The sequence below is a fragment of the Lytechinus pictus genome, chromosome 7 (assembly GCF_037042905.1).
Source record: "Lytechinus pictus isolate F3 Inbred chromosome 7, Lp3.0, whole genome shotgun sequence".
NCBI classification, from domain to species: domain Eukaryota; kingdom Metazoa; phylum Echinodermata; class Echinoidea; order Temnopleuroida; family Toxopneustidae; genus Lytechinus; species Lytechinus pictus.
Window position 1 is genome coordinate 3,287,153 of NC_087251.1, and position 21,645 is coordinate 3,308,797.

Below are 21,645 nucleotides of genomic sequence, written 5' to 3' on the forward strand. Positions count from 1 at the left end.
ATATGTTTGAGAATATCCTTTTCTCGGGACCCTTTTCATGGCAAAAAATTGATAAAACGCTTTAGCTGCCGCACTTCGCGCGGGGTTATTATCATTTTAATTTCCTCCATTGTATTCCTTTTTTGTGCGTTCACAATCTTTTTTTAAAACAAGGTTCATGAAAACCAGGTTCAAAATCACAATATAGTCAACTGAATTCGAGCTGATATAGATACTAGAGACAAGAGAGACAACTCCTTTTCATTTTAATTTATGAAACACCAAAAGCTTCGCGCGGGAGGGGGAAACTCCCCCTCCCTGCACCCACCCCCTAGGGAACGCGCTCTGTAAGCGTTGGCACGCTTCGCGTGCATTTACCACCCCCTCCAAAATGAAATCCTGGCTACGCGGTTGATCACTAAGTAATCTCTTTCATATCTTCCTCTTCCAGGCTCTCATCCATGTCTTTCCCCCTCCCTTTCATTTGTGTTCCACTTTGTCTCCTCCTATGCTATCCTGTTAAACCATGTGGTTTATCAAATTGCCTGTTATCACTATACTGTACCTGTTTTAGGTTACTGAAGACTTGTATTGTATGACCTTTTCTATTGCTAGATCAAGTCCCCGTCTTACAAAGAGTTACGATTGATCCAATCAATCGTAACTCTATGGAGATCCATCAGTGTCATAATTTTTTTACAGGAAATTTGCAAACTGTCCTTTGTAAACAAAGGAGAACACACCAAATTGTCAAGAAATCAATGAATTTATGGATGCATTCATATCTAGAATTTTTTTTTGAATAATCGTGCATTTTATATGTTGACTTTGCTGGCTTTCCATATTTACGATTGATCGGATCAATCGCAACTCTTTGTAAGACGGGCCCCAGGATTAGTTTCTCCATTATCACTGACAGGGAACGTGGGTACATGTCTCTATTTCATCATAAATATAGATGACTTATATAAATAATGTAGCTAATTGAAATTATATACAAGTGGAAAATAATTTTGCTAAAAATCCTGTCATAAAAATATAAAATAACAAAAATTTAGTTAACTCACCTTTTTGCAAATAACATTACTTCTTAAAGGAGAATGAAACTCTTGGAGCAAGTTAGCTTTTGTGAAAGCAGAAAAATCAAAGAATAAGATCAACAAAAGTTTGAGTAAAATAGGACTAGCAATAGAAGAGTTGTGAGCATTTGAATGTCGAGATCACTAATGCTATGGAGATCCTCCTATTGGCAATGCGACCAAGATCTATGATGTCACAGATGAACAACTCTCCCCTTTTGGACACTGAAAATATACCCCAAAACATCTCTTTTTGCTCATTCTAATCATATGACAAACGATTCATCAATGATATAATGTTGTGAAACCTCTGTACTTGTCCTCTCATAAAAAGAACACCTCACCTTGTGATAGACTCTATAAAAGTGAGAATATAAGTGAAATAAGTACTAAAGTAATGAGGGAGTTGTACGTGTGACATCACAGATCTTGGTCGCATTGCCAATTGGAGGATCTACATGGCATTAGTGATCTCAATATTCAAATGCTCATAACTTTCTTATTATTCATTCAATCTTCCTCAAACTTTCAACAATATGTTTCTTTGATTTTTCTCTTTGATATGGATTCAGCTGGTTTCAAGGGTTTCATTCTCCTCTAATGAATGTGCTTTGCTTAAATTAATTTGACAGGATATTTTTTTCACTCATTGACAAATTTTTATCAGTTGTGTGAAAATGAGATTTATCCATTAAAATGACTCATGAATGTACAAAAGCCAAAAGAATGAGGTCAAGGTTACACAATGTGAATAAAGCAAAACATTGTTATTTACTCAAGGTTCCACACTAACTTTTCTCGGTGGCCCGATCAGTCAACCAAAATCATCAATTTCATATTTTTGGTGACTCGTAAAGCAAATTAAGTGGCCCTAAAAACAATAGAAAATATTACAATTTATCAAAACTTTGGTAGCCCAACCAGGCCACCAAGTATTGACTTTTACAGAATTTTGGTGGCCCAACTCTCATTTTTGGTTGCCCTAGGCAACAGCTAATGTCAAGCCCTGATTTACTGTTATTTTGGCAGAAAACAAAATGTTGAATATTGACAATTTTGGGCTCTTATGTGTGCTCAAGACTTGCTTATGCATGACTTGACAGATCACTATCATTTCACATAGAAGTTAAACGAGGAAGACTCCTTTCAAATATTTTGATAAAAACTTTATGCACTTTTGAAAAAGGGGTGTTATTTTTTCAACGTAAAACAGAGTTAAAATGAAATTGCCATGAATCAATAGGATACACCAAGACCAGCATACTTTTTTCTTCACCTTTCTTTATTGTAAAACTACCACTTACACACAATTTGTTCATGTATGAAGGAAATATAGATGACAGGCCAGTTGATTTACTTGCTTTACTTACAGTTGGAAACTATATATTCTTTTGCTTGAATGGATATTTAATATAATACTTGTGGATATTTGTCTGCATATTTGAAAGACTCCACTTTCTATTATATCATTATGCAGCAGAGAAGTTCATAGAGGTAGTGAAGAATGAGAGGTGGGTAAAAATTCACCCCCTAAATCAATTTACACACATTTCAAATATGACCTGACCAAACTTGCATACATGAATGGTATATACTTAAACATCAGCATTAAATCATTTGGTCCTTTGTGAGTACATTTTATCTGGAATTGGTCATACATGAAGTACCAAGGGGAGTCAAAATATAACTGCCATGGGTGCAAGTTCTCTATTAGTCTAGTTCTAGACTCTTTTTTTATTATTTGTAATTAGCCATATAGCACCAACTATAAATGTAAAGCCAACTGGTGGTGTGTGTAGTTGACAATACATGCTATAGCTAATGACAAATAATAATAATAATAAAGAATTCAATACTATATAGAGTAGCTCACAGTTGATTACTCAAGCATCCAACACATATAATAGAAACATTCATTTTATATACATATGGGTGTAAAACAAAATGATAGCTGATGCATGATTGATTTTATAAATGTGACCAGAATACTACACATTTAAGGAAATACAGACAATACTAAATCAAAACAAACATCTGGGAAATAAATAGTTTTGCTTCTTTCTCATTACCAATTTATGAATGTAGACCATCTATCTGATAATATATTACTTTTAAAACTCTCAAGTTAAAAACAAGGCTATTTTCCAAACCAAGTACACTCAGTCTATTTTTTTTACATTGCTGTATAATATTTCGGGAAAACAGTAAGTTTAATGTCAATGATAAAAATGCAAAACAAATGTTTATTAACAATTTATTAAGATTGCAACTAACTTCTTATACTATCAATCACACAATAAAAATAAGAGAGGCAATTAAAATCATTGAGTTTCAATGTTAAATGAAAATCACCAGTAATCCTGTTGGAAATGACTGAGAAAGAACAGATACAGTACCATATATGAATAAACACTACTGTACACACAAAAAAAAAGCCTCAACAAAGAAAAGAATGTTTGATAACGAGATATACATGGAACACTATTACAGATCCAACCTATGAAAATTTGTATTGTCAACACAGCACCCAGAATATCTGATTAATACATTTTATTTCAATAACAAATATGAAACACACCATCTATTATGTTACCTGATCTAGGTTATACATCCATACAAACATATTCACAAAAACACTATTCTACAACTTGAGATATACAGTATGTACAATTGATTCCAACCTTCCAAACACATAGTTTGTCTTGTAGTTTGCTTCTTTTGTAACCAGTGATTGTTAAAAGTTTTTTCATTAAGGCATTAGATATCCTTGTCATTACTGTGTAGATGTTAATGGAACCCTATGTTTACCTTAATGTCTTTCAGGTGAGTAGGTGTTTTCAATATTGTGGTTACTTCAAAACATTCTGTATTACTATCTATCCATATTGGATTGTAATTTTCCCCAAAACTATTAACTCCATGTGGACCACCAGTAGCCAACTACTGAAGATTACACATATAAGGGATGTCTGAGACTGGAAAAGTTAACAGTCTTGGTCAGAATCTAGATATTTGGTAGTTTATGGTAATTTCCTCCATATGACTTCAATTTTATGAACATTTATAGCAAACTGATGGTATAAGTACACCAGCAAGAATTACATACAGATGGAAAAACATTTTTTTTCCTATTTCCCACATGCAAAAATTAACATCAGTGTACAGGTTGAAGTATGAAATGTGGTAATAATATATCTGATAATTCATTAGGTGCTTTAAATATAGCATCTCAGTGATAACAGATTATATGTCAACTCAGTAGATGATAACTATACTGTACTCTCCTTTGACTAAACACTAATTTCTCATGTAATGTATTTACAAGAAAGAAAGTTTCTAGAATATGAAACAAGTACCAACAAGGTGAACAAGACAAAATTGAAAGTGCAGACAATGATTTTGAATAATAATGCTACAAAAGAAAATAAAGTTGCATCTAAGCACGCTCTCCACGGATGCGACGAGCCAACTGAATATCCTTAGGCATGATAGTAACACGCTTGGCATGGATGGCGCACAGGTTGGTGTCCTCAAAGAGACCGACCAGGTAAGCTTCACTTGCCTCCTACAAACAAATCAAATGAAAAACAATACTACTGTTGAAGATGGAATTGCAAACAAAGAAATTCTTTTTCAGACAGACATTAATTTAAAAAAAAAACTAAAATGAGTTGAAGACTGCAATATGTTTGAGAGAGCAAAATAGTGTTAGAATAACTTTGAAGGTCAAGTCCATCCCAGAAAAATGTTGATTAGAATAAACAGAGAAAAGTCAAACTAGCATAACGCTGAAAATTTCATCAAAATCGGAGGTAAAATAAGAAAGTTATGGCATTTTAAAGTTTCACTATTTTTCACATAACAGTGATATATGCACAACTCAGAGACACGCAAATGAGTCAGTCGATGATGTCCATCACTCACTATTTCTTTTGTTTTTAATTGTTTGAACTATACAATATTTCATTTTAACAGGTTTGACAATAAGGACCAACTTGACTGAACCATTTAGTATTAAACAATGCTAATTCCACATGTTCAGGGAGTAATTAATGATTGTTTCACTTGACAATGAGAAAATTAGAATATTTCATATAATAAAATACAAAAGAAAAAGTGAGTGGATGACCTCATCAGTCTCCTCATTTGCATACCGACCAGGATGTGCATATAACTATTTCGTGAAATTAAGCAAAACTTTAAAATGTCCTAACTTTCTTATTTTACATCAGATTTTGATGAAATTTTCAGTGTCATGCTTGTTGGATTTTTCTCTTTTTATTAAAATCAACTTTTGTTGGGGTGGACTTGTCCTTTAAGGACAAAGAATACACAATCGGGTTGTTTACATGTATAACCAATGGTGGCACTTATTCTTCTCTATACATTAAACAAAAAAATCTACATTAAAATTAATATTCAAACCATATTGTTAGTATTTCAACTTTATACCTCCACAATGTTGCAAAAAAAACCACCAACTTTTCAGCAACTGTATAATATTATTCCTCCTTCCCTTCTCTTTCTCCAAAAATCAATACCAACTACAAGCTGATTTGAATAAATAGAGAAAAATCACAAAAGTAAAATGATAAACTACATTTCATATAAATGTAAATGTTTTCTCAAAATAGTTTTGCTTCATTTAACCAAACAGGTATATGACTTTAATGAACTTAATGTAAGTCAGACTTAATACTTTGTAAGACATCATCCAGGGGGATGTTTCACAAAAATTTAAGTATGACTTAGAGTTGCACCTGAATGCAGACACGTACATGATAAGCAATGCGCAATGCGGCAATCTTATTGATCAATACACAGTAGTGCGTGTCCTCTTCGCATGATCTGACCGATCCGGTCATGTCTTTTATACCGCATGCAACTAGACATTTAAGTGCGACTCTAAGTCATACTTAAATCTTTGTGAAACACCCCCCTGGACTATCAACATTCCAGACTATTAAAGAAATATGCATATAAAGTACTGTTTCTGAAATATCTTAACTACTCAATGCTGAAACAATGTTACTTCATTTAATATTAATAGCATACTTTCATCAGCAGAAAATCATTCATCATTTAACTAAAATAAAATCATATTAAAGTTGCTATGCAATTGCCAATTTTTGACACCTTCATGGTTTCATCCATAGATAAACCACAATTGTAGACCAGATTTTGAATTAAACCAGAGTTCAGAAAACGGGCTACCTTTCGACTGTTAGTGTTTTTATAAAGTAAAAGTAGCACCCCCGAACATACAGTACCTGGAGAGCACCAATAGCAGCACTCTGAAATCTCAACTCCGTCTTGAAATCCTGAGCAATTTCACGGACCAGACGCTGGAATGGTAACTTGCGGATGAGCAGTTCAGTGCTCTTCTGGTAGCGACGGATCTCTCGAAGGGCAACGGTACCTGCAACATGAATACATTATAGTAATAATAGTAATCAGGCAAAAAATTAATTTTGTATTCTTAAGGGCTACTTTTCACAACGTACTGCCTAATTCTGCTCGAAAAGCATGAAAGGTTGGAAAAGAATTACCAGTAGGGTCCTATACTTAGATTTCGGAGCAGCTCATGCACCATGGGGAAGTTGGATAAAAAAAAACACAAAAACTGGATATACCACCATTGCTCCTGCAGCCCTAACTGTAGTATCAATTGACTCTTTTTTAACATGGCCCTAAATGGATGCACTCATGTACATTATTTAACTAACTCAGATAGATACAGTTTTTTCATTCAAAGTTAAGTTATACTGATTTTAAAATAAACACAAGTGTGGATATTTTATTACATCATAGTAGAGCTCTTAATTGAATAAGTAGGCCTATATCCCCTTAACAGCGGCGTAACAGGGGTCGATGGCCAGGGGGGGCAAGAGCCAAAAATTTCCCGGTCATATCATGGTATGAACAGGCGTAATGGTGTAATGAGGCGACTATTTTGAGAAGGCCAGATATTGCGTATCGGGCAGAATTTATCTTTAAAAAAAGTTGCGAGCGAGCAAAGCGAGCGAGCAAAAATTTTGACCTTTTTTATACAAAAATCCAATTTTGTGATAGATTTTGACATGATATCCAGAGAATAATATATCACTCTTCTCTCTTGAGATTCCTTTTTTGTGGTCTGTACGCCACTGTGAACAGGATCCTTTAATTGCGGCAGTAGCGTGAAGAGTAAAAAAAAAACGAGGGGCGCAGTATAGCACATGTGCTAAAAAGCTGCTTTATATAAGTCCCGAGCGAGCGAGCGAAGCGAGCGAGAAAAACCACCTTTTTATGAGAATCTAACTTTGAGCTATTTTTTGACATTATATATATATTCAGTAAATAAAATCATATCCTACACTTTTCCTTTGCTTTTCTTTCCTCCATTTTTTGTTCTTGTTTGTAAAACTCTTTGGGGCCATGGCCCAACCCTTCCATACGCAGTGCTGTGCGGTTGGGGTCCGGGGCGGAGCCCCCGGAAATTCTTGATATCAAAGCCATTTAAACCTCGCAGATTGCCGCTATTTTAATCAAATCGCGGGCAATAAACATAATATAGCTTTTACACAACACATTTATTCAACCCAGTTGCGTAATAATCAAATATTTTGAGGGGGCAAAACATAGCAATGTGAAAAAAATTTGTAAAAAGTCGCCAGCGTGCAAAGCGAGCTTGAAAAAAAAATTGCCTAATGAAATTGAATTCTAATTATGTAATACATTTTCCCATTATATTCAGCAAATAGCACATTTCATTGTTTCCATTCATTTAATTATACGTTGTCTCCAATAATTTTTTTAATTTCCTCTTGGGTGTGGAACCAAGACCCCCCCCCCCCTCCCCCACGCCTGTATGTCAGTAATTGAACGTGATTGAACGGGGCCATTATAGAGCCATTTGAAGGTTATAAATGAAGAGCCCCTACTTATTTGCATAAAATTTAGCAAGCTTATAGCACAATGTTGTATGCAGTCCTTCTTTCTTCCCGCTCTTTAATTTCAATCATCGGCAGCCCGGTTGTGTTATTAATATTTTTCTTGTCCCTTTTCTTTGTTTTCCAATTTAGCTTTCGACTAATTCCATTCTACATTCGTTTCCCGCTATTGTTTGCCAATTTGTTATCTTTTAATTTATTTTCCACCGTGTTATTGCATTACATAGGCCTATTTCGGAATGATTTGTTTTTTCTCAAATGTTCTTCTTTCGTACATTTTCCCGCTTCCCTTCCTTTTCCATTAAAAAAAATATGTTTTTTCTTCGTTTTCTTTTCGCTTTTCCCTTTCCCTTTCCTTTTCCCCTTTTCTTCCCCTTTCCCTTTCTTTCTCCCTCCTTTTTTTCTTTTTCCCGTTTTTCTTTTCTTTTTCCCGGTGAAATCCGCCAGGGGGGGCAGCTTGCCCCTCCTGTCCCCCCCCGCCTGTTACGCCACTGCCCCTTAATTCCCATTTTTCCCCTCTCTATTCCCACTTTCACTATAGATGAGCATGGTGAATAGTAGAAAATATTACCTGGCCTGTAACGATGAGGTTTCTTGACTCCACCAGTAGAAGGTGCACTCTTACGGGCTGCCTTTGTAGCAAGCTGCTTACGAGGGGCTTTTCCTCCTGTAGACTTTCGAGCTGTTTGCTTGGTACGAGCCATGGTTTAGGATTCTAGGCCAAATAAATACCTGTAAATAAAAAAAAAAGGACAATGTAGAAACCATGCATCTGGGTATCTATCACTGTAAATACTTTAGCACATTTCATTGAGGAAAAATTTAAAAAAACAAAAAAACAATCCATATAGTTAGAACCCGAATTACTATCTATCTGCTAGATTAAATCAAACAGACAAGCTTTTTCATGCAGCCTATTATGAAAAATAATAATAGGCAACATTTACATAGCACTTAAAACTTGATTATAATAAGTGGGCTATAAATGGGTGATTTTTTGTTTTACTGTGGCAACAGTTTTTTTGTATTCCTTTTACCTTATCTCAACATGAAATGACAATATTTTTTGTCTCGGGTCCGAGAAAAAAGTGTGCCGGGCCAAAATCCAAAATGGCCGCCCAAACCCCCCAAAATCACAGTTTAAGCCACAACTTCTTTATTTGGTGGTCTTTTTCTCGGGTTTTGGGGTCTATTCATATGTTTTTGGGGGCAAGAAATTTGTTTTTCCTAAAATTAGTACTTTTAAACCATATTTTGTAGAGTTAAGAGGTGAATTTACTTAAATTTACCAATTTTTAGACCCTTTTTTTTAGCCCAAAATTATGTTCCATCGTCTCGTGGTTCTTGGATATCAGACAATACTAGTTGACCAGTAGTAAGCAGCTTTATATAGCTATATTGCTTTTATTCCTCTAAAAAGGGTTGGCGGATATTTGCGAAATACATCTTATCAAATAAAATAAAATGTCATTTATCCATAGGGGCTGTACAGTATACAATGTACTGTACATACTACTGTACACTGCATATATCCATGCAGTGTACATAATACTGTACACTGCATATATCCATGCATTGAACACCATGACATAACAAGTCCTGTCTATAGTGTCATAGTAGTGAGCTCCTGAGGTTTAGAATTAGATTGTGACTTGTGAATTTGATTGCTTGTTCGCTGATGTTAGTGATGTACATGATGTAACCCAATGATAAACATAAACTGCACATAAGCATCATGTATGTGTACATGTACGTACATCACATTTTAAGCCATATCTTCTTCATTTGGAGGCTTGTTTTTACCTGGTGATCTAACCCTCTGTTTATGTGGTCAGGTAAATACCATGGTAATGCTGATCAATGGCAAATCAGAATCAAGGATTCCATGCAAGTTACCATTGGATGGCAAAGTTACCGTAATCAGAATAGCCACAGTGTAAATGTCATAATTTGGCCGGGGTTGACTATATTGTTAAAAATATTTTCCTCTCTCCACCCCCTGAATGAGCATAATTGAAAAAACATGTCTTCAATTTCTGAGACAAAACATACAGTATCTTCAATTTCTCAATAGCTCATTTCTATGACACTATAGTTTATATACAGACCTTGTCATGGTGGTCAATGCATGGACATACATGTATGCAGTGCAGTATGTACAATACAATGTATACTGTATGGCCCCTATGGATGAATAACATTTTTTTATTTAATATTATATTTTTCGCAAATATCCGTCAAACCCAAAGTAGAGGAATAAGAGCAGTATAGCTACATGAAACTACTTGCTATTGTGAAACTCGTATCGTCCAATATCCAAGAACCACAAGACGATGAAACCTAATTTTTGGCTGAAAAAAAGGGTCTGAAATGTGTAAATTTAGGTAAAATCACATTTTAACTCTACAAATAATGGTTTTTAAGTACTCATTTCAGGTAAAACAAATTGCCTGCCCCCAAAAACATATGAATAGAAACCAAAACCAGAGAAAAAGACCACCAAATAAAGAAGTTGTGGTCAAAACTGTGATTTTGGGGGTTGTGGCGGCCATTTTGGATTTTGGCCCGGCACACTTTTTTCTTGGACCCGAGACAAAAAAATATTGTCATTTCACGTTGAGATACATTACAAGGAATAAATAAAAACTGTTACCATATTAAAATGACAAAAAAAGTATTTTTGACCCACGTATAGCCCACTCCTTAATTATTATAAATAATTATTATTACAATACTGATTATTCATAATCAAGTTTTAAATTTTATTATTTGTTAAATAATAATTTTTATCTATAAATTGTTCTTCAAAATTGCATTTTCTAACATTGCTTATCGGAGCTACGTACATGTACGTCATAACGAAGCGGTTCAAGGTCAAGCATATTGCATTTGCTTTGTTGACAAACGGATCAAGGAATCTACACGAGATCGGTCTGGTAAGAAACCTTCAATTTTTCACCTTTTTATTAACCAATATTTGAAACCTTCATACGCATTAGGTGTATGAAGGTGTAAAAATAAATAACATCACTAACATTTACGTGATTTCTATCTTCAAAGATGGATTTCCTAGGGAAATCGGTATTATCGTGCTTTCTGACTCTGGAGACAAAAAAGATCTGGGGGACAAAATTTCTTACAACGCTTAGTCTCGACACTGGGTCTGAAGTTCCATCCGCGCTCGAGTTGGCTCACGATCAAAATCTTCCAGTGTGTGCGCACGAGGCTATACTTTCTTATCCTCTCTCTCTCCCTCAAATCTCTCTCATTTGCTTTTTCGCTTTTCGAGTGTTGGCTTGGACTAAAATAAAGAAAAACCTATTGGAAACTAGTTTGTTTGATTCTGCTCTTTTTTTTTCTAGAACGTTGTTATCATTGACGGGATAACTGACTAAAAAATAAAATTCATGTATATGAGGTAAATGCCTCACACTTTGTCAAATTATTCTTGAACTCCAACATTCAACAAACTAAATGAATATCAATAATCCCTGCAGCTCGATACACAGCTTTCACAAACTAATTACTTTCCCCAAAATGATATCTACATGATACTAGTAATTATTACAAGTGTGCAGGAATGCCTAATTCAATAGACATGTTAATTTCATGGCTCGTTATGTGTGTGTGCCACATGCTTGTTAATTTCTCACACCTGGGGTGGTATTCTGAAAACGTTCTTATCTTAATTTTGTTCTTATCTACGTCACGTTCTCAAATTGGTATTCTGAAAACGTTCTTATCTTTTTCTTATCTTTTGTTCTTATCTTTTTCTTATCTTGCTTTCCATCGATGCTGAGCGCGTAAATTTATAATTCGCGCATATGATACAAAAGCGCGCTAAAAGATAAGAACAAAATAAAGATAAGTGGTATTCTGAAAACGTTCTTATCTTTTATCTTTCTTATATTTTTACGATATTTATGATAATATTTAAGATAGCTAGAGGGTTATCACATCTTACGATGTCCGCATTCTTTCTTGCTAAAAATCGATGGCCACTGGTAGTAACAAGTATTCCTCCCACCCTTTCTTTCATTCACCCTTTATTTTGCCCATCTCTTTTTTCTATCCCTTTTTTCTTTCTTTCTTTTTTGTCTTTCTTTCTTTCTTTCTTTCTTTCTTTCTTCATTCTTCCTTTCGTTCTGTCTTTCTTTATTTCATTTATTTATTTTCTCTTTTTCTTTATTTTTATCTGTTTGTCTTTCTTCCTTTCTTTCATTCTTCATTTAAATCTTTTAACTTCTTCCTTATTTTTTGCGTTATTTTATTTATTCTTTACTTTTCTTCCTTTTTTTATTTTCCCTTTTAAATTTTTCCCTTTTTTTTTCTTTCCCCTTTTCTCTCTTTCTTTCTTTTCCTTTTCTCTCTTTCTTTCTTTTCCTTTCTCCCTTCACTTTATTTTTTGCAATCTTTTTATTTCTTCATTCTTTTTCTTTCTTTCATTCTTTCGTTTTTATATATTTTTTTGTTAATTTTCTTTGTTCCTTTTTTTCTTTCTTTCCTCTTTCACTCAATTTTTTTAAATTTTACCCTCATTCTTTTTCTGTTTTCTTTCTCTTCTAATTTCTTTCATTTTATTTTTTGGTTCTTTTTATTCGCTCGTTCGTTTGCTCTTTCTTTCATTTTTTTTATTTCTGCTTTATCACACTAAATGTGTGCCTCATTTAGGCCTACTTTCTTTTTTCTTTATTTCTTTCTTTATTCTATTTTTCGCTCATTCTTATTTCGTTTGTTCTTTACTATTTTTTCTATTAAGTTTTAAAAATCTTTTTCTTTATTCTTCAAGTGTCTTTCCTTTTCCTTCTTTATTTTTCCTTCAATTTTTTATTCCTCTTTTTATCATTGATTATAATTCTATTCATTCCTCCTTTTTCTTTCTTGTATTCTTTCCTTTTTTATATTTTCTTTTAAGTTCTTTTTGCTTGCTTTCTTTCGTTTACCTTTTCTTTCTTTCATTGTTTTCCGCTCTGTTCCTTTTATTTTTTTAATTTCTGCTTCATTCTGACCCTTTTCTGTCTTCTTACTTACCTACTTACTGTCTTTCTTCCTGTTTTATTCTTTATTCATAATTGCTTTCTTTACCTTTTTCTTTACTTTCTTTCTTTATTTTGTGCACGTGTCTCGAAATAATAATCAGTCGTTGTTGCGTATAAAATGCCTATTTCGCGCAATGCGCCAGAATCAGTGTACGCGCAGTGTCCATGATATTCTCTTGACATAAGGAACGCTTCTATTGGTTAAACTGCCAATATAAAGCGCATTTTGATTGGTAATCATAAAAATGGGCGTGTTGAAGATAAGAAGGAGGCAGTCCTTACAGAGATAAGAACACGTTAAGAAGATTTTCAGAATACCGATTTGCAATGATTTTAGCGTCTTCTTATCTCAATGAGATAAGAACAAAGATAAGAACGTTTTCAGAATACCACCCCTGTTGATTGACAGAAAACAGAATTTGCATCTGTCTTCTTTATTTAGTCAGTGGTCGACAATCAGATTGATGATCTTCCCAATTCAAAGTTCTGTCTTATTTTGTCAGCCAAGTGGAAATCTATAAAGGCCTCTCATGACTGACTGACTTAACTGACGAAATCTGAATAAAAATAATGATCGGCCTATTTATTTAGTCAGTGCCACAAATTTTGTTAACCTAATAACAATCTCTCTTTAATAAATGTCACAAAGGAAAAAAATTACAAAATACCCTGTAATGTCATATATGAATCTTACATGTTATTTAGTCAGCGATAATTCAGCCACGTTTACATTTTTTTACTCAACTGTTTTCAAAGAAATTTCACTGTCGTTTAAGTAACCCATCGTTTGTCTCTTCTTCACTCTGCAACTTTTTACTGTCCACAAAATTAGTCACAGTATCAACTGTCTATATATTTATCGTTCTGTTTTACTCCACTTTTGCAACAAAATTACGTACGGTAATTAACCTGTATATTCCATCAACCCCTCTTTTCCCTTCTCTTCAAAACCACTCTGCCACTTTTAGACAGTAGGATATCCACTAAATAAATCAATTCAAACTCTATATATTTATCGTTCTTTTTTACTCCACTTTTCCAACGAAATTACGCACGGTAATTAACCTGTATATTCCATCAACCCCTCTTTTCCCTTATCTTCAAAACCACTCTGCCACTTTAAAACAGTAGGATATCCACTAAATAAATCAATTCAAACTGTCTATATCTTTATCAGTCTTTTTTACTCCACGTTTCCAACGAATTACGCATGGTAATTAACCTGTATATTCCATCAACCCCTCTTTTCCCTTCTCTTCAAAACCACTCTGCCACTTTTAGACAGTTAGCTATCCATCCAATACAATTTCAATAAGCTTATTATTTATCTTCCTTTTTGACTCCAGTGCGTGTTATCGCGTTGCCAAAACCCAAAGACGGAGCCAAAAAGAACGATAAAGTTAAGATTCTAGGTTTTATCCTCCTTTTTGGCTCCGTCAATGGGTTTTGACGAGATAACATGCTCTGGAGTCAAAAAGGAAGATAAAGTGACTGTGTGTGATATGATATCATCTAGAATGATCCATTATGATTGGGGGGAGTGTGATGATGCCACAGTTAAGTTGCTGCGCAATGTCATGTCAACGCAGAAATTGTCCCATGTGCGAGTCTTGTCCAGTGAGAGAGCTAGCTGAATTTCTCTCATCATCTATTGAAAATCAACAAGGTCAAGGCAAGACTGGTAGTGCTTAGCCTTAGCAGTAATGGTAGTGGATCGTATTACCGAACACTTTTCATGAATTCAATCATATCAAGCACGTTATTCTCGTAAAATTCACCAAACTTTCACCATAAATACACAATTACCTACAAAATATAAATATGTACAATTTTTGCCGAAATCGTTTTTCCTTTTTACGATTTTTGCTTCCAATCGGACCCCCCTTCGCATGTCAAATATTTTGGTCACTTGAAAAAGGTATCGTATTACCGAACGTGTGTTTTCTATGGGAAAAGTTGAGAAAACAACAAAATCACTGATGAGCTATTTTGACCATATTTTATTGTTTTTAGAATATTAAGACTTTGAAAATGTGTTTTTGACCATTTTTCATCATCTTTCTATTCAAGTTCTCTTTGGAAGGATGTTGCGAAATTTTGAATGTATGAATTTTTATTTCTGATGCGTATGATGCGCGCGTTCGGTAATACAAGGCCGGTCGGTAATACAATCACTCACTATAATGTATGGTAGGGGGTCCTAAAGCTACGCACCACTTATCGCGCATGCAGTTTTCAATGGCAAATGCGCACTCTGTGGAACTGTGACTGCAGAGTGACGAACAATTCCTATTCATTTTTTTTTTCAACAGAGGCTGCAATAAATCTCTAAATGCAGAGAAAACCAACAACTGTTTGGAATTTCAGAGTTATATTCACTTTAATTTCATATATCCTATAATAATGTGAACATATTTTAGAAGTTGAGGCACAGGAGATAATATTTTTTTGCGTGATAAATCAAGTGCGTAGCTTTAGGACCCCTTCTACATCGGGCGGCGAAAGAGGGGTTCGGAAAACACGGCGGAATTTTCGTATTACGCGAGTTTTGCGTTATTTTCGTCTGGGTTAATGATCTTTAGAATATTTGCCACAAATTGGTGAATGATAATTTGTTCAAATATTGAAATTGGCATAGTTTTTATCGTTTGAAAACAAAGTGCGTAGCTCTAGGTCCCCCCATCATATACTTTATGACTCTGGAATCAGCAATCACGATATGGCCGGGAAATCCATCTTTGTTTACATGTGTCTCTTTATGGGAGGCGGTTCAAAAAATCAAGGCTCTATGATCAAATGACAATATCATAATCATAAAAAAAATATGATCACGGAGTCAAGCCTTGAATAGGTGTTTTTGCGGCTAGGCCTATGCTATGCTAAGGAGAATAACTATACTAGTCTGTTTGAGTATGTATGGATATCTCTCTTTAGACTTAGTCTTAGATCTAGTCTAACTTAAGTTAAAATAATCTTTTTGATTTTGAAGCATGTAACTTTGGGAACAACTGCAGAATACCCGGACACTGCGTTACCTTATCGTTGGAGAGCCAACGCACAACAATGTACTTAAGCTATCAAATCAGAAAATCAGCTATAATAAATAATTGAATGATTTACAACTTACAAGTATTTTTTGAATAGATTCTAAGTGTTCAGACTGCACTGTAACGCTAACGATGCGAGCGCGCGCGATTAGTATGTAGACCAACAGTGTCCGCGATGCCAACGATGTGTATATTTTCGTAGTACGTGTAGGCCAACACAGTCCGCGATGCTAGCGGTGCGTTGGTGTCCGTAGTACAGGCCAACACTGCCCGCGATGCCAACGATCTATATATATATCTGTGTGCATCTGTAGTATGTAGGCCGACATTGCCCGCGATGCCAACGATGTGTATATTTTCGTAGTACGTGTAGGCCAACACAGTCCGCGATGGTAGCGGTGTGTTGGTGTCTGTAGTCGGTACAGGCCAACACTGCCCTCGATGCCAACGATCTATATCTGTGTTCTGTAGTATGTAGACCAACAGTGTCCGCGATGCCAACGATGTGTATATTTCCGTAGTATGTGTAGACCAACATTGCCCGCGATGCCAACGATGTGTTGGTGTCTGTAGTACAGGCCAACATTGCCCTCGATGCCAACGATGCGATCATATCTGTAGTTGCCTATGTAAACCAACATTGCCCGCCATGGCAACGATGTGTTGGTGTCTGTAGTACATGCCAACAGTGCCCGCGATGCCAACGATGCGATCATATCTGTAGTTTCCTATGTAGACCAACATTGCCCGCGATGCCAACGATGTGTTGGTGTCTGTACTGTAGAGTACAGGCTAACATTGCCCTCGATGCCAACGATGTGAATGTATCTTTAGTAGGTATATATAGGCCAACAGCGCCCGCGATGCCAACGATGTGTTGGTGCCTGTAGTAGATGCCAACAGTGCCAACGATGCCAACAATGTAAATGTATCTTTAGTACGTATAGGCCAACAGCGCCGGCCAGGATGCCAACGATGTGTTGGTGTCTGTAGTATAGGCCAACCTTGCCCGCGATGCCAACGATGTGAATGTATCTTTTGTATGTATAGGCCAACAGCGCCCGCGATGCCAACGATGTGTTGGTGCCTGTAGTAGATGCCAACAGTGCCAACGATGCCAACAATGTAAATGTATCTTTAGTACGTATAGGCCAACAGCGCCGGCCAGGATGCCAACGATGTGTTGGTGTCTGTAGTACAGGCCAACCTTGCCATCGATGCCAACGATGTGAATGTATCTTTAGTAAGTATAGGCCAACTTTGCCGGCGATGCCAACGATGTGAACGTATGTTTAGTATGTATATACCAACAGCGCCCGCGATGCCAACGATGTGTTGGTGCCTGTAGTAGATGCCAACAGTGCCAACGATGTGAATGTATCTTACATAGGCCAACATTGCCGGCGATGCCAACGATGTGAATATGCCTGTAGTAGAGGCCAACATTGCCGGCGATGCCAACGATGTGAATATGCCTGTAGTAGAGGCCAACATTGCCGGCGATGCCAACGATGTGAATGTATCTTTAGTAAGTATAGGCCAACTTTGCCGGCGATGCCAACGATGTGAATGTATGTTTAGTATGTATATACCAACAGCGCCCGCGATGCCAACGATGTGTTGGTGCCTGTAGTAGATGCCAACAGTGCCAACGATGTGAATGTATCTTACATAGGCCAACATTGCCGGCGATGCCAACGATGTGAATATGCCTGTTGTAGAGGCCAACATTGCCGGCGATGCCAACGATGTGAATATAACCCTAACCCTAAACCCTAACCCTAACCCTAAACCCTAACCCTAACCCTAACCCTAACCCTAAACCCTAACCCTAACCCTAACCCTAACCCTAAACCCTAACCCTAACCCTAACCCTAACCCTAACCCTAACCCTAAACCCTAACCCTAACCCTAACCCTAACCCTAACCCTAATTGAATTCAATTCCCATTGAATTCAATTCCCATTGAATTCCTTCAATGGGAATTAAAACTTTATTTCATATTTTAATGAAGAAAAAATGAAAATATTTCATGTATAAAAAATACAAAAGAAATAGAGAGTGAATGACATCGATCACCTCACTAACCAGGATATGCATATATTAAACTGTTTTGTGAAACCATACTTTGAAACGCTTGCCAACGATGTTTTGAATGTTGCATTGCACGGTCACATCGTTGGTCGTTGGCTAGCGGCGCACCCAACGATGTATAGCAATAGCTAGTAGTAGTAGGTAATTTAAAAGAGTGTATTAATCTTGTACTATTGCACCTTCACATCGTGGGTCGTTGGTTAGCCAACGATGTTTTAAATGTTACATGGCACCGTCACATCGTTGGTCGTTGGCTAGCGATGTTTTGAATATTATATTGCACCGTCCGTACCGTCACAACGTGGGTCGTTGGCTAGCAGCGCACCCAACGATGTTTAATTATACTTATAGCTCTAGTATAGTAGTAGTCAAAGGGCAAAGGTCATTACGTATGGCCTGGATGCATTGCTCGTACGTACCGTCATACGTACATACGTACGTAGTATAGTAGTAGTAGTAGTACCAGTAATGCATGTACGTATATAATAGTATGGATATATCTAGGCTATATTAGGCAGGACAACAAGAATTTCAAAATGTGTTTGTTGTCGAGAGAATGATATCAAAATATTCCTTAATATCTAATTTATCATGTGAAACCACTTAAAACTTACGTAAAATTCATTTAAACTGTAAAAAAAAGCAAATTCATAGCACCAACATGGTCCGAAAAAGCCATAGACATCGCGGTACCTTTTTAATACACTGTACGTACTATCGATAGTTAAAACGATCACGATGTGCTCGCTAAATGCGCGCGCCCATCGGCGTCTGCTAGCCGTCATCTGCTGTGACTCTCCAATAGCCCCGCATGTGCAATTTTTTGTAAGATCGTCCCATATGCTGTTTTTCATGTTAGTACATACATGCGTGCACGTTATTTGCGGACGCAGATAATGTACGCATCTCCGTCGTCTGCTACGGCTCTCTTTATCAGTCCCAAGTGTACATGGTGTATGTTCATTTGGTCTACATGCAGTTTGCCCACTTGTCATTTAGTCTAATGCCAAATGGGCTAAACCCATTTGGTCTACTGAATTGCCATTTGGTCTACACTACACTTGGTCTAATTCTCATTTAGCGAAATGTCCAGTTGGTCTAATTTCAGCATAACCTACATAATTACAATTTTTTTACTTTGTCAAATACCGGTACATAAAATTGGCTTTATATCATGCAGTTCCACAGTGTGAAATATGTATATATTCGTTTGGTCTACATGCAGTTTGCCCACTTCTCATTTAGTCTAATGCCAAATGGGCTAAACCCATTTGGTCTACACTTGGTCTAATCCTCATTTTGCGAAATGTCCAGTTGGTCTAATTTCAGCATGACCTACTTAATTATATTTTTTTTACTTATATATATTTTTTTAGTCTTTATACCAAATGGGCTTGACCATTTGGTCTATAAATTTTTTTTAATTGCCATTTGGTCTACACTTTGTGTAATTTACATTTGGTCTACACTACACTTGATCTAATTTTGAGTCCAGTCCAGGGTCTAATTTCAACATGACCTACATCATTATGATTTTATACTTTGTGAAATTTTATTTTTCTTTATATAATTTCATTTCACCTTATAGTCTTAGCATTGGTTTCAAATAAATAATACTTGAACAGTGGCAAAGTCATGATAATGGAGCCAAAAGTTTTGAAAGGTCCATATATGGTGTATCAGGTAAAGTTATAAAGTTGTAAGCAGGAGAAGCAAACAACAAAAAATGTTGAAGCGGGGGGGGGGGGGGGGGGGGCGGTGTTCATTAATTTCCTTTTATTTTCCAATGCCAGATCAATCTTTGTTTTTGCTTGTCATTTTTTTTTAATGATATGTTCTGTTCACTCTACAATTTTTACTAATGATCTTTTTTTTTTGGCTTATCATTTTTTTCAGACACATTCGCACCCGAACCGACTCTACAATTAAGGGAAGAGAAGGAATTATTGAACCTCTTGAGAGAATATACTGGTCAAGGGCTGTAATAGTATACAGGGGCACTTCCTGAGAGAAAGTTAATTTTATTTTAATCATGTGTTTTCAGGATTTCTAATAGTACTATTGAAATGGCGGTGAAAATTATTGCCCCTGCTGATGAGATTTTTCAGCTGCACCCTTCCTTTATTTTAGTGAATAAGGTGTGGCACTGCCCTATATGATTCATTTTGAATTTTAATGGGCTCCAAAATGCAGTAATTTATAAATTATAGCATAATCTTATTTCGATAAAGCCTTTGACATAAACAAAGCATATTTAAAACAGATTTAGTTATTGCATATCAGAATGTTATGTTTGCCTGATGTTTTCTCAATAACTCTAAGCTGTTATTAATGAATTCTTTCTAGAAACAAAAATAAGCAATTTATTCAAACATGTCAGTTTCATTTTGTAGACATATGCATTGAATTTACCAATTCAGTATAAGGTACGTATGCCATCTTTCACAAATGTTGACTTTTATCACTGGTGGATCTGGGGGAGGGCACATCTGGCTCACCCCCCCCCCCTTAGAGAGCCTCAGTCGAGATTTGTAATGAAAATATGCCATTTTCACCAAAGTATGCCCCCCCCCCGGAAAGCAAGGCCCTTTTTTTGCTTGACAAATTTTCATCATGAAAATGTGCCCCCCCCCAGGATAAATCCTGGATCCACCCCTGGTTTCCATTAAGTTTAAATGTATTTTCATTTTGAAAAAAAAAGGTTTCCTAGAGATTTATAAACAGCATGATTTACACTGAGCGTGTCATACACTTCTGTGCAGAAGAATATTATCTTGAGAAATTTGGTTATTAAATTATGGAAAATATCTTTTGCAAATGAAATTACTTGATTGCAATTATTTCTTACATTGTATTGTCATTTTACTTGATAGAAATTCATTATTTTTTATAACCATGACAGTGTTCTAATTTCATATTTGCTAAATTGTAATAATTCTTTTGATCTTCCTTCATCTTCATGAAAGTATGAATTCTAGTCATCTGCTTCAAAGTCTGCCCAATACAATGGTTACAAAGGGCCTAAGCATCACTTGTCATTTTTTAATAAGTAGTTAAGTCAGTAGTCAAGTAAGGGGTCAGACAGTTTGGCTGTATTATATTTGTTTAATTATCTTACTAGTGTCAATTTACTAAACTTTTGCTGTTTGTGATTGAACCCCCAAATTGCTCGATAGTACCATTATGTTGGACAGACGTTAATATTGACTAGAGGACTATTATTACTTTCCAAACCAACCTGAAGATAATATGATACTTCACGTAGTACAGGGGTATATTGTCTCCCTTCCATTGTTGTGATGTATGGGCTGGGTAATATCATCTAACTTGTCCTGGAATAATCATTCTCTGCAACAAGTTCCACTTCAGCGACTCTCAGTTGAACATCATCATTCCTGGCATTGGCGGCGGAAGCCAAAAATTTTAGGGGGGAACCGCCAAAACTTTTTGACAAAAAAAAAAAAAATAGTGACAA

At 35.8% G+C, this 21,645-nt stretch overlaps 1 protein-coding gene across 12 annotated transcripts; it reads right to left on the reverse strand.

The window, feature by feature from the left end:
• Positions 1–2,319: 2,319 nt before the first annotated feature.
• Positions 2,320–18,543, reverse strand: LOC129265139 (histone H3.3A). 12 transcript variants are annotated; one of them, XM_064101680.1, is made up of 5 exons: positions 18,350–18,533; positions 16,157–17,619; positions 8,562–8,722; positions 6,329–6,477; positions 2,320–4,623 (listed from the first exon to the last, which is right to left on the reverse strand). In XM_064101680.1, the coding sequence occupies exons 3-5, from the start codon at positions 8,692–8,694 to the stop codon at positions 4,495–4,497; spliced, it is 411 nt and encodes a 136-aa protein (XP_063957750.1). In that variant the 5' UTR covers positions 8,695–8,722; positions 16,157–17,619; positions 18,350–18,533; the 3' UTR covers positions 2,320–4,494. The 12 variants fall into 12 exon arrangements, with proteins under 12 accessions (XP_063957750.1, XP_063957757.1, XP_063957753.1 ...); XM_064101687.1 differs by having other exon boundaries at positions 16,157–17,334; positions 18,463–18,530; XM_064101683.1 differs by having other exon boundaries at positions 16,157–17,551; positions 18,463–18,527.
• Between the last annotated feature and the right edge of the window lie 3,102 nt (positions 18,544–21,645).